The sequence below is a fragment of the Sminthopsis crassicaudata genome, chromosome 1 (genome assembly GCF_048593235.1).
Source record: "Sminthopsis crassicaudata isolate SCR6 chromosome 1, ASM4859323v1, whole genome shotgun sequence".
Classification (NCBI taxonomy): Eukaryota; Metazoa; Chordata; class Mammalia; order Dasyuromorphia; family Dasyuridae; genus Sminthopsis; species Sminthopsis crassicaudata.
In genome coordinates this window covers 448,139,209-448,151,528 of record NC_133617.1, presented here as the reverse complement: position 1 = coordinate 448,151,528, position 12,320 = coordinate 448,139,209, and the positions used below count along the sequence as shown (strand labels likewise).

Below are 12,320 nucleotides of genomic sequence, written 5' to 3'. Positions count from 1 at the left end.
AAACTGTTGGAGGACTTCAAAATCTGTAGGAATCATTGGATTTCCTAACACATAAAAAAACTGTTGCAGGACTTCAAAAACTTGCGGGGATCATTGGATTTTCTTACATGTGAAGCAATGGACAATAGATTGGTTTTGGACTATCCCTTGGCTGCTGAAGAAGGTGTATGTGTGACTATTTTTTACATACCCTCCTTCTAGGACTTCTGGAAATCTTTTACAAGACCATGTTGATTTATATTGTTTGTTATATCACATGTACAATTCACGTTTGTTACACCACATTGAGCCTGCATGTACAATTCATGTTTGTTACACCACATTGAGTCATCACTAATATCCTGTGCGTTATTGCCATGTGCATGTGTAATTCCTCCCATGCTGATGGGTTTGTGCATACCTGTTTCTAATAAGATCCTTTAGCCCAGAAACACGCTAGGAATCCCCACTTCCCTTTGGTGCTTTTCATCTTCCTTCCTGAGGTGTCAGGGAGGGAGTGATAATCTCCCATAAAATAAACTCATATAAGTCATCAGCATTCTTATATATCACTAGCAAAATCCAACAGTTAGAGTTGCAAAGAGAAATTCCATTTAAAGTAACTACACATAGTATAAAATATTTGTGAATTCATCTACAAAACACTTTCCAGACAAATAAAGTCACATCTAACCAATTGGAAAAATATTAAGTGCTCTTGAATAGGTTGAGCAAATATAATAAAGATGACAATATTACTAAATGAATCTATTTATTTAGTGCTATACCAATCAGACTCCCAATAAACTATTTTAATGACCCAGAAAAAAATAACAACAAAATTCATCTGGGAGAACAAAAGTTCAAGGCTTTTACGGGAACTAATGAAAAAAAAAAAAAAATCAAATGAAGGTGGCCTAGGTGTACTAGATCTAAAACTATATTATAAAGTAGTGGTTACCAAAACCATTTGGTATTGGCTAAGAAATAGACTAGTTGATCAGTGGAATAGGTTAGTTTCACAAGACAAAATACTCAATAACTATAGCAATCTAGTGTTTGACAAACCCAAAGACCCCAGCTTTTGGGATAAGACTTCACTGTAAATTGCCAGGAAAATTGGAAATTAGTATGGCAGAAATTAGTCATTGACCCACACTTAAAACCATACACAAAGAATGAGATTATAAATAAATTAGAAGAACATAGTAGGATAGTTTACCTCTCAGACCTGTGGAGGAGGAAGGAAAACTAGAGATCATTATTGATCACAAAATAGAAAATTTTGATTATATCAAATTGGAAAGCTTTTGTACAAACAAAACTAATGCCAACAAGATTAGAAGGGAAACAAACTGGGAAAACATTTTTATAGTTATAGGCCTCATTATACATATATATTATACAGATAAAGGCCTCATTTCCAAAATCGAGAATTGACTCAAATTTATAAGAAATCAAGCCATTCTCCAATTGATAAATGGTCAAATGATATGAACAGACAATTTTCAGATGAAGAAATTGAAACTATATCTAGCCTTATTAAAAGATGATCCCAGACATTATTAATCAGAGAAATGCAAATTAAGACAATTCTAAGATACCATTACACACCTGTCAGATTGCCTAGGATGACAGGAAAAGATAATGCTTGAAGGGGATGTAGGAAAATTGGGACACTGATGGATTGTTGGCAGAATTGTAAATATATCCAGCCATTCTGGAGAGCAATTTGGAACTATGCTCAAAAAGTTATCAAACAGTGCATACCCTTTGATCCAGCAGTGTTACTAGTGGGCTTCTGTCCCAAAGAGATCTTATAGCAGGGGAAAGGGACCTGTATGTGCCAAAATGTTTGTGGCAGCCCTCTTTTTAGTGGCTAGAAACTAGAAACTGAGTGGATGCCCATCAATTGGAGAATAGCTAAATAAATTGTGGTATATGAATGTTATGGAATATTTTTTTTCTGTAAGAAATGACCAGCAGGACGATTTCAGAAAGGCTAGAAAGATTACTTGAACTGATGCTGAGTGAAATGAGCAGAACCAGGAGATGGTTGTATACTTCAACAACAATAATATATGATGATCAGTTCTGATGGATGTGGCTCTCTTCAACAATGAGATGAACCAAACCAGTTCCATTTGTTCAATAATGAATAGAACCAGCTACACCCAGTGAAAGAACTCTGGGAATTGAGTAGGAACCACTACATAGCATTTCTAATCCCTCTGTTTTTGTCCGCTTGCATTTTTTATTTCCTTCACGGGTTAGTTGTACATTATTTCAAAGTCCAATCCTTCTTGTGCAGTAAAGTAACTGTATGGATATGTTTACATATATTGGATTTAACATATACTTTAACATATTTAACATGTATTGGTCTAACTGCCATCTGGAGGAGGGGATGGGGGAAGGAAGGGAAAAATTGGAACAAAAGGTTTTTGCAATTGTCAATGCTGAAATATTACCCATGCATATATCTTGTAAATAAAAAGTTATAATTAAAAAAAAGAATCATCCTTCAACTTATTTTTTATGAAGATGTAAACAAACCTCCACCTTTACCTTCTGAGAAGTTCTGTGGCATTTTTTTCTGGAAGGTTTACTGACTTAATGGTCCATCATCCATAACCTGAATTCAAATAAAAAAAAATTAGTTATGATCCCAAGAAATTTTCTCTCCAATAGCTAAATCTCGTGAGAGACTTCATATTGTAAAAAAGATAACAAATCATTGTGTATAACTAAACTATCTTATAGCTGATATGGGGAAAGGAATTCTTGTGCTATGTTTTCTTTTCACATGCATGGCAGAAAGAAAATGAGTTTGCAGAGAGGGGACATTATGTCCCCAGTATTGTGCAGAGGGTGAAAGACCTGCAGGAAACAGCAAAATTAAATGCAGGAAAATTAGAGGCTTTTCTAGCAAAAGAACTAATACAATCAGGAAAAATTTTGTTTAAGGTATCTTAATTGATATACACTAAATAAATGTTAAATAATAACAAAATGATTAACTGATGACAGATGGAAACTACAGGTGAAGTAATAGGTTTTGAAATAACAATTTTCAGAGAACTTATAGTTGACTAAAAATAAAAATGTCTAACAAACTTCTCTTAGAAGTTCCTTACATTACTAAGCAGTAGAACACTTTGATACAGCATTATACAAATGATTTTGCTCAAGGATAAATAACCAGACTTGAGGTGTGAGGCTATCCCTTTAAACAATGGAAGCAATTTAAAAGTGAAGAAATTTCACTTAAACAGCATGGGGCTCAGTGAGGGACTGAGCATGAGTGAATGTTTTTTTTGGTTTTTTTTTTTTTTTTTCACTTCTCCCAAACATCTAAGTGAGGGAAGGACTCTCTTCCCACACCCATTGAAAGAAGGGTAAATTATGCCTTCATATTTCAAGATTTGAAATAAAACCATGATATTATACAAATAATTAGTATGCAGTTTTCTATCCCCAATTTCAGATAACTTCCAAAAATCCTAATAAATTTTTTTCAGAAGTTTTTCTTTCTTGTCCCTTTAAGTAAATCTCTTTGTTTAAGGTAGAAAATAAGACAACCTTAAAATTCAGATCATAGATAATAGCTAAGTAATGGTGGATGAAACTTCACAAAACTTACAGCATATGTCCAGCAGGGCTGACAATTTAAAAACATAGCTCATACCCTTTTATAAATTGCACAATATGTAATTCAGAAAGAAATATTATGCACCAGTTAAAAGTGCTTCTAGTCTCACAAATTAGAACCAGATTTCCAATGTAAACATTTGAAACCTGAGATGGTTCCTGGAAGCAGAGACACAGGCTCCTGGTTTTTCCAGGAGACACCTGGAAGGAAAATGTCAGCAACTCTGATCTCCCCCCCCAAATCATGTGGACAGCTTATATTCTAGAATTTTAGGGTTCTCTTTTCTCTATTTCACTTGTCCATTCACCCCTCTGGCAGTTAAGGATGGAGGGATGGGGTAAAGAAAAAGCGCTAGGTGAGCTGCCTGGATCTCTTCAAGCCCGAAGAACCAAGAGAACATTGTACACAGTAACAAGAAGATTATGTGATGACCTGTCAAACAGGTCAAATGACTTGTCACAAAACTAGTAAGTGTCTGAATCGAATATGAATCTTTTCCTTACTATCAAATTAGTTTTCTATCCCCTGTGCCACCGGGCAACTCTAAAGACTGTTGCTTACAGAAGAAATGAGAACTGCACCTCTCCCATTTCAGAGGAGGAGGACCATGGGTGTGGAACATTTCCTTTCTGTCAGATTCCTTTTCTGTGTCCACCTTTCATTTATGATTACAAAAGTCAAGCAGCATTTATTATCTGGTGTGTATTAGACTTCGTACTAAGCCTAGGTATAAAAATAACTGTCCCTGCTCTTAAATTGTCCTGCTTCCCTTAATTGTTCTGCCTCAATCCTCCTGGTTGCAACACCACTCTTCCCTTCTAGTCATTAGAATTGATATAATTTAGGGCTGGCTATCCTAAGATTATAAACTATAAATGTTGATCCAGACAAGGAAAAAGACCTTCTATCTTAGACATCGTGATCGCAGTCCTTCCCTACTTATCAGAATGTCCAGTGCCTCCCCCATTCTGTCATTTTTCTTCTTGATCCCAATTTATCAGAATGTCAAGAGTGCCTCCCCTTACCCTGTCAGATTGATAGTTCCTTCCTGCTCTCAGTGATCTGATTCCACCCCTGCCTCAGTCTACTTCAGTTGCTTGGAGCCATGTGTGTATATATATTTCATGGGAAACACATATTAGCTGCTGGATTCCTGTGACAAAAGGAGCCTAAAACTGAAGGGGGGGGGGACCCAAAACTTTTTCTTTGAAAACTCCTTCAAGGAGAAAGTCCCAGGGGAGGGAAACACTATAACAGCTTTACTTTGTTATCCTGAGAGAAGGGTAACACCCCCATTGATAATATTTACTACTGATAAAGCTTCCCATTGAGATGGAGATTAGTCCAGAGACACTCATTCAATTCCAAGATTCTCTCTTCTGATTCCAGCTCAAATTGCACCCAGCCTCCATCAAGAGCTGCTAGCCCAGGCTTCTATTATAAAATGAGCCAACTTGGGGCTCAGTCCTTGCAAAGGATCTAATATGTCATGCTATGCCAAGAAACCTCTCTCTCCTGGGCATAAACTGCATCTCTCTGCCCACTGAAATGATATTCTCTTTCAGCATTATCCTCTCTTTATCTTTCTCACCTATTTCCCTAACAAGACTTTAAAATCTCTCTGTTGGAATTTCTCTGCTAGAAATTTTACTTCTCTGTCAGGACCTTGCCACCAAGGAATTCAAGTCTTTCTATTCATGCATAGCTAAGGCTGACTTCCCAATGCCAATATTAAACTTCTTTTATCAGTCTAGCTTTTCGGGTTCGTAAATTCCTTTATGAAGGACTTCTGCGCCATCAGAAGGGGTTTCCACAACTCCCTGCCCTGGCCAAAGCATAGAGGGGAATCTAGGGAAGCCAGACTTCTTCATTTGGTTCCCTGAATCCCAAACCTGCCACTAACCTCATCTTTTGACTCAACCACTGGGAATCGAGCAGAGCTAAACCTTATCACTCGGAAATGATTGTCTCATTCAGCCCTAGGACCAAACCATGGATTCATTTCTTCCCAGCACAATCTCTCTAAAATAAAATATTAAAAATTTTCTAATCTCTATCATGCCTCAGTTTCTCCAGCATTACAGAATGACGAATATGGAAATATATTTAGAAGAATTATATACGTTTAACCTATATCAGATTGCTTGCTGTCATGGGGAGAAGAGAAGGAGGGAGAAAAATTTGGAACAGAGTTTTGCATGGGTGAATGTTGAAAATATGTATGCATATACATGTATTTGGAAAAATAAAATACAATTTTAAAAAAAAGAAAATCTACAAATCTAGTCTTAAAAAAACTAAACTAATTTAAAATTAGCCTTTTAAAAATTTTGATAGAGAAAAAATTTAGAACACAAAGTTTTGCAAGGATAAATGTTGAAAACTATCTTTGCATATATCTTGAAAATAAAAAGCAATTAAAAATAATGCTTATGTAATTTTACTTCAGCTTTCTGGTTTCCCTTGCTTCCTTCAAATTCATAAATTTCTTTCCTATTTTCTGCAAAAAGTCTTTACCAATCCTCTTTAACTTTTTTGCCCTTCCCCTGATATTATCTCCAATTTATTCTGTATTTATCCTGTTTACACATTAGTGTTTACATATTGTCTCTTCCATTTGACTATGAATTGTTTAAGAGCAGGGACAGTTATTTAAGGATTAGCACACATCAGATAATGAATGCTACTTGACTTTTGTAACCATAAATGAAAGGTGGACACAGAAAAGGAATCTGACAGAAAGGAAATGTTCCACACCCATGGTCCTCCTCCTCTGAAATGGGAGAGGTGCAGTTCTCATTTCTTCTGTAACCAGCAGTCTTTAGAGTTGCCCGGTGGCACAGGGGATAGAACACTAATTTGGTAGTAAGGAAAAGGTTCATATTCGATTCAGACACTTACTAGTTTTGTGACAAGTCATTTGACCTGTTTGACATAATTTTCTCTTCTGTAAAATGGGGCTAATAATAGTCACCCACCTCCTAGGGTTGTTGTGAAGGTCGAATGAAATAATAATTGTAAAGCACTCAGCATAGAATAAGTGCTAAATAAGTGCCTGCTATTATTATTATTATTAAACTTTAATTCAATTAAATAAACTCGTGTGCTAAGTGCCAGGCAATATGTTAATCACGGAGGATATAAAAGAAGTCAAAAGGCAGTTCCTGCCTTCAAGGAATTTACAATCTAATGGTGACTAGGCGATTTGGCCAAGACTACACCACTTGTATATGTCAAAGGCAGGCATTTCTTACTACAAGTAGAGTTCTTTATACATAGAATCTTTTACGCGTTTCTTCTCTGAGTGGATCCATCTCAAAACAAACTTTTCTCATCTACCTTTGGTGGAACTGGTAAGTATGTATCAGACTACAGTTTCCTACAGTAAAAGTTCCCGCTCTAATCTTTCCTAGCAAGAGCTGCTAAGCCACCCTTTGGAATTTGTAGTTCTGAGCTTTGGCGCACCAGCCACTACAAGCCCCCTTTCCCAGCCCCCTTTCTGTTGCCATGGAGACGAAGAGACGCTGCACTGAGACCAAGAGTTCTTAACCAATCTATGAAGAGGGGAGGTGGGGAGCGAAAGAACACTGTAATCAGAATCTCACCCTTGACCAGAAACCAGTCATGGGGAGCCCTAGCTGCCGCGGGTACTTGGAACTGGGCCCCACAGACGTCCTGGAGCGCAAAGGTTCCCTAACCATCCGCTCCCACCACATGAAGTACTCGAAGCCGGTCTTAATGCATCGTTGGTAAGGGCCCCCTCTCCTACGCAGGGGATGGGAGAAAAGATCTGTCTCCTCAAGTTCCAGAGGGAGCTGCTCCCCATTCCCACAGTCCCGATGGACACCCCATCTGTAGTTGCCTCGAATCCTCTTCAAGGCGTTTGTAGAATCGCAGAACCTCAAAATTAAAAAGGACCTTTAGGGTCAGTTCAATTCAGTTCCATTCCCTTCTTTTTTTTATTTTCTCCATTTTTTCTTCTTCCTTCCTTATTAAAAGCTTCCCTGTCCTTCAAAGGACAGGTAGAATACAAAAGAGGAAAGAGTTCTGGATTTGGAGTCAAAGAACTTAGTTTTGCTGCACAGGTTCTTCTAATCTCTGGATTTGGGGCAAGTCAATTTCCTTATCCCTTTAATTTGTAACATGAGGGGTAGTGAATTAAATCTACTCTTTATTTAGGTCTTGTCCTAATTGCTTTCAGAAACTTTCAGAGTTGAAGGGAACCTTCATGGATTTCTTCAATGGTTCCATTCAACGAAGTTTATTAAGTTCCGTCACAAATATAATCATAATAATAATAATGATACATTTTATAGCCCTATAAGGTTATAGAACCAATTCTCAGGAGTTCTTTCTTAATGTCCTTGTGTTCCAAGACATATTCCTTAACCTCTCAGTGCTCTAGACAGTTTCTAGTCTCAGACTAATTTTCAAGAAGATGAATTTAGCAGAAGGGGTTTCCTTACCCAAGAATTTTCCTGTATCAGTAAATAACATATTTAGTACCTACCCTCTATTCATTCCTCATAGCAATCTTGTCTAGGCAACTGACTTGAAGAAAAGGTGCTTACTTTTATTAATAAAGGTGTTTCCTCTTGGGAGGGTTTCCTTATCCAGTCCTATGCCCTATTTATTTCTCATGACATGAGTGAAGAAGGGGGTGGTGCTAGTTATGCCTTAGTTTCCCTGCATTAGTTTTCCTGAATTGTTCTGCTTCACTTTCCTTGAATTGTTCTGCTTCAGTTTCCCTAGTGGTAATTAGGACTGAGATAATTAGGGCTGGGAGCCCTAACCATTAGCATTCCAAAGAATCATAAACCTCCAGATGGCTTATCTCAATATTTGGCCTTATCTTCAGATATCCTGGCTACCTTTATCAGAATTTATGATCCTTCTTCATCCGCAACCTGTCAGAACTAAATTTATGGTCCTTTCCTGGAAATTCCTGCTCAACAGTGCTCTACCCCCCCTTTGCCTTTGTTTCCCTAATCGAGGGGGCCCTATAAGAGTCTCTGGAATCCCTTGCTTCTTTCTAAGAAAGACAAGAGTCTGATCCAGCTGTCTGGGGTCAATTAAATAATCCTATTTTTCCCCCAGTCCAAACTTTCGCTCTAATAAAATATTAAAAACTCTCTAATCTCTATCTTGCCTCAATTCCTCCAGCATTACAATGCTAATTTTAATATCTTTGTTTTACTAAAAGAGAAATATGAAATTCATGAAGACTAAGTAATTTGCTTAGGAATATACAGCTAGTAAGTGACATTTCTGAGATTTGAATCCAGGTTTCTTGATGTCCAGTATTATTTTTTTAAAATAAAGCTTTTTATTTTCCAAACACATGCATAGATAGTTTTCAACATTCACCCTTGTAAAACCTTGTGTTCCAATTTTTTTCTCCCTCCCTTCCCCCATCCCCTCCCTTAGAGTAATACAAAAATGTTAAACATGTGCAATTCTTCTGTACATATTTCCACAGTTATCATGCTGCACAAAAATATCAGATCACAAAGGGAAAAAATGAGAAAGAAAACAAAATGCAAATAACAATAACAACAAATGTCAAAATACTATGTTGTGATCCACACTCAGTCCCCATAGTCCACTCTAGGTTCTGATGATTCTCTCCATCACAAGACCATTGAAATTGGCCTGAATTATTTTGCTGTTGAAAAGAGCCACATCCATCAGAATTGATCATTGTATAATCTTGTTTTTTCTGTGAACCATGTTCTCTTGGTTCTATTCACTTCACTTATCCTCAGTTCATGTAAGTCTCTCCAAGACTTTCTGAAATCATCCTGCTGATCATTTCTTATAGAACAATAATATTTTCTAACATTTATATACTATAATACCATAACTTATTCAGCCATTCTCCAACTGATGGACATTCTCTCAGTTTCTAGTTTCTTGTCACTACAAAAAGGTCTGCTACAAATACTTTTGTACATATGGGTCCTTTTCTCTTTTTTATGATCTCTTTGGGATATAGGCCCAATAAAAACACTGCTGGATCAAAGGATATGCAGTTTGATAGCCCTTTGGACATAGTGCCATATTGCTCTCCAGAATGGTTGGATCAGTTCACAACTCCATCAACAATGTATTAGTGTTCCAGTTTTCCCACATCCCTTCCAACATTCATCATTATCTTTTCCTGTCATCTTAAATAATCTGAGAGTTGTGTAGTAGTACCTCAGTTATCTTAATTTGTACTGATCAATAGTGATTTAGAGCATTTTTTCATGACTAGAAATAGTTTCAATTTCTTCATCTGAAAATTGTCTATTCATATACTTTGACTATCAACTGGAGAAAATCTTGTATTCTTATAAATTTGAGTCAATTCTCTCTCTATTTTAGGAATGAGGCTTTTATCAGAACCTTTGGATGTAAAATTTTTCCCAGATTACTGATTGCCTTCTAATCTTTTCTTTTCTTTTTTTTCCCCTGAGGCTGGGGTTAAGTGACTTGCCCAGGGTCACACAGCTAGGAAGTGTTAAGTGTCTGAAACCAGATTTGAACTTGGGTCCTCCTGAATTCAGGGCTGGTGCTCTATCCACTGTGCCACCTAGCTGCCCAATTGCCTTCTAATCTTGTCTGCATTGCTTTTATTTGTACAAAACCTTTTCAAATTAATATAATAAAAATTATCCATTTCGTATTCAATATTGTACTCTAGTTCTTCTTTGGTAACAAATTCCTTCCTTCTCCATAGTTCTGAAAGTTAACTATCCTTTTTTCTCCTAATTTGTTTATAATATCATTCTTTACGTCTAAATCATGAACCCATTTTGACCTTATCTTAGTATAGGTTATTCGGTGTGGGGCAATGCCTACTTTGTCATATTAATTTCCAATTTTCCCAGCAGTTTTTGTCAAATAGTGAGTTCTTATCCCCAAAGCTGAGGTCTTTGGGTTTGTCAAACACTAGATTACTATAGTCATTGACTATTTTGTCCTGTGGACCTAATCTATTTTGCTGATCAACTACTCTCTTTTTTTATCTAGTACCAAATGATTTTGATGTCCAGAACTATTGACATAATTCCTGTTCTGAAGGAGTTTACAGCCTTGGGGTGAGAGTTGGGAGATAAAATATATACACAAAGAAGCATGATAAAAAAAATCAACAGATTGTGATGAGGGCAAAAGAAGTGACCTAAGAAAATCTAAGAAAATAGTGATTTTCAGATGGGGATGGGGAAGAAGCTAGTGTTTCCATAGTATTTTAGGATCTGCAAAAAGCTTTTCATATCTTTTTCATCCTCATGACAATCCCAACAAATAGCTATCATTATTTTCATTTTAAAGACAAGGAAACCAAACCAATATAAAGATTAAATGACTTGTCCAGATCTTACAGTTGGTGTCTGAAGTTGAATTTTAACTCAGGTCTTTCCGAGGTACAGCATTTTCCCTTAATCTTAGTGCCTTACCTGGCTTTCTTCAATATTGAGATAATTCAAACCACTTCCACTTGTGCAGTGATGAAGAGAGCCATCTACACCCAGAGAAAGAACCATGGGAATAGAGTGTGGAACACAACATAGCATTCTCACTCTCTCTGTTATTATTTGCTTGCATTTTGTTTTCTTTCTTGATCTGATTTTTCTTGCACAACGAGATAACTGTTTAAATATGTATACATATATTGGACCTAACATGTATTTCAACATATTTAGCATGTATTGGACTATACCAGCTATGGGAGGAGGTGGGAAGGAGGGGAAAATTTGCAACAAAAGGTTATGCAAGGGTCAGTGCTGGAAAAATTACCCATGCATATGCTTTGTAAATAAAAAGCTTCAATAAAAAATTCTTAGTGCCTTCTCTCTAAGATTATCTCAAATTTATTTTGTACATCTAGTTTGTACATAGTTAACTTGCATGTTTTTTTCTTATATTGTGAGCTGTCTGGCCCATAGTAGGTGATTAATAAATGTTGACTTGACTTGGATGAACTATTTAACAGCAAATGATTAAAAAACAAAGAAGTAGAAAAAAAGTAGTCCAGAAAAATGAACCATCCTCCCAATTGGGTCTGCCTGATGCCAGATTCATCTTTACTGCTGAACCAACTGGCTAGTGCCTGAAGTAATCTTTAGAGGAAGAGAGGATGTCAACAGGCAGAAATCCTGAAGGGATTCCTGTTATGGACATGCCAGAACTGATGTGGGATATTGCTGCATATGTAGTCTAGTTTGTTTGGAATTATGGCATAGATGAAGAATAGGACAGAATGATACTGGAAAGATAGATTAGAAACAGATTATAGTCTTTGTTTTCAGTTTAAGGTCTAAAAAGACATGCACATATAAATATAATGCAAGACAGAGCATTAATTGCAGGAATAAAGACCTTTAGAGTTGGTTGAAATAAGTGATCTCTAAAATCATTGAATTTAACACCTTATTTTGCAGATGAAGAAATTAAAGCCCCTACTGTTTAAATGACTCATGTGTGATTACTCTCAGAAGGAGGTGACTGTTTTCCTGAACCATATATTCTTTTCACAATCACGGGATTTTAATATAGAACAGGTGAGGATAAGATAAATGACAGATGGACACATCTTTGAATGGTTAGGAATCATTTGAAGGACCAGGCAGGTGCTTCAAACATTTTCCATAGAAAACTATGTGTGCTGATCTGCTCTGAGATCATCAGCCTCATTAGAGATCAC

At 36.6% G+C, this 12,320-nt stretch overlaps 1 protein-coding gene across 1 annotated transcript in view; it reads left to right on the top strand.

Moving 5' to 3' along the window:
* The first annotated feature begins 7,139 nt into the window (after nt 1-7,139).
* Nucleotides 7,140-12,320, top strand: part of CFAP95 (cilia and flagella associated protein 95) — a 93,570-nt gene continuing 88,389 nt past the window's right edge. Inside the window, exon 1 of the mRNA XM_074280716.1 lies at nt 7,140-7,380. Within this exon, the coding sequence (XP_074136817.1) occupies nt 7,256-7,380 (125 nt within the window). The 5' untranslated portion in view covers nt 7,140-7,255. The remainder of the gene's footprint in view (nt 7,381-12,320) is intronic.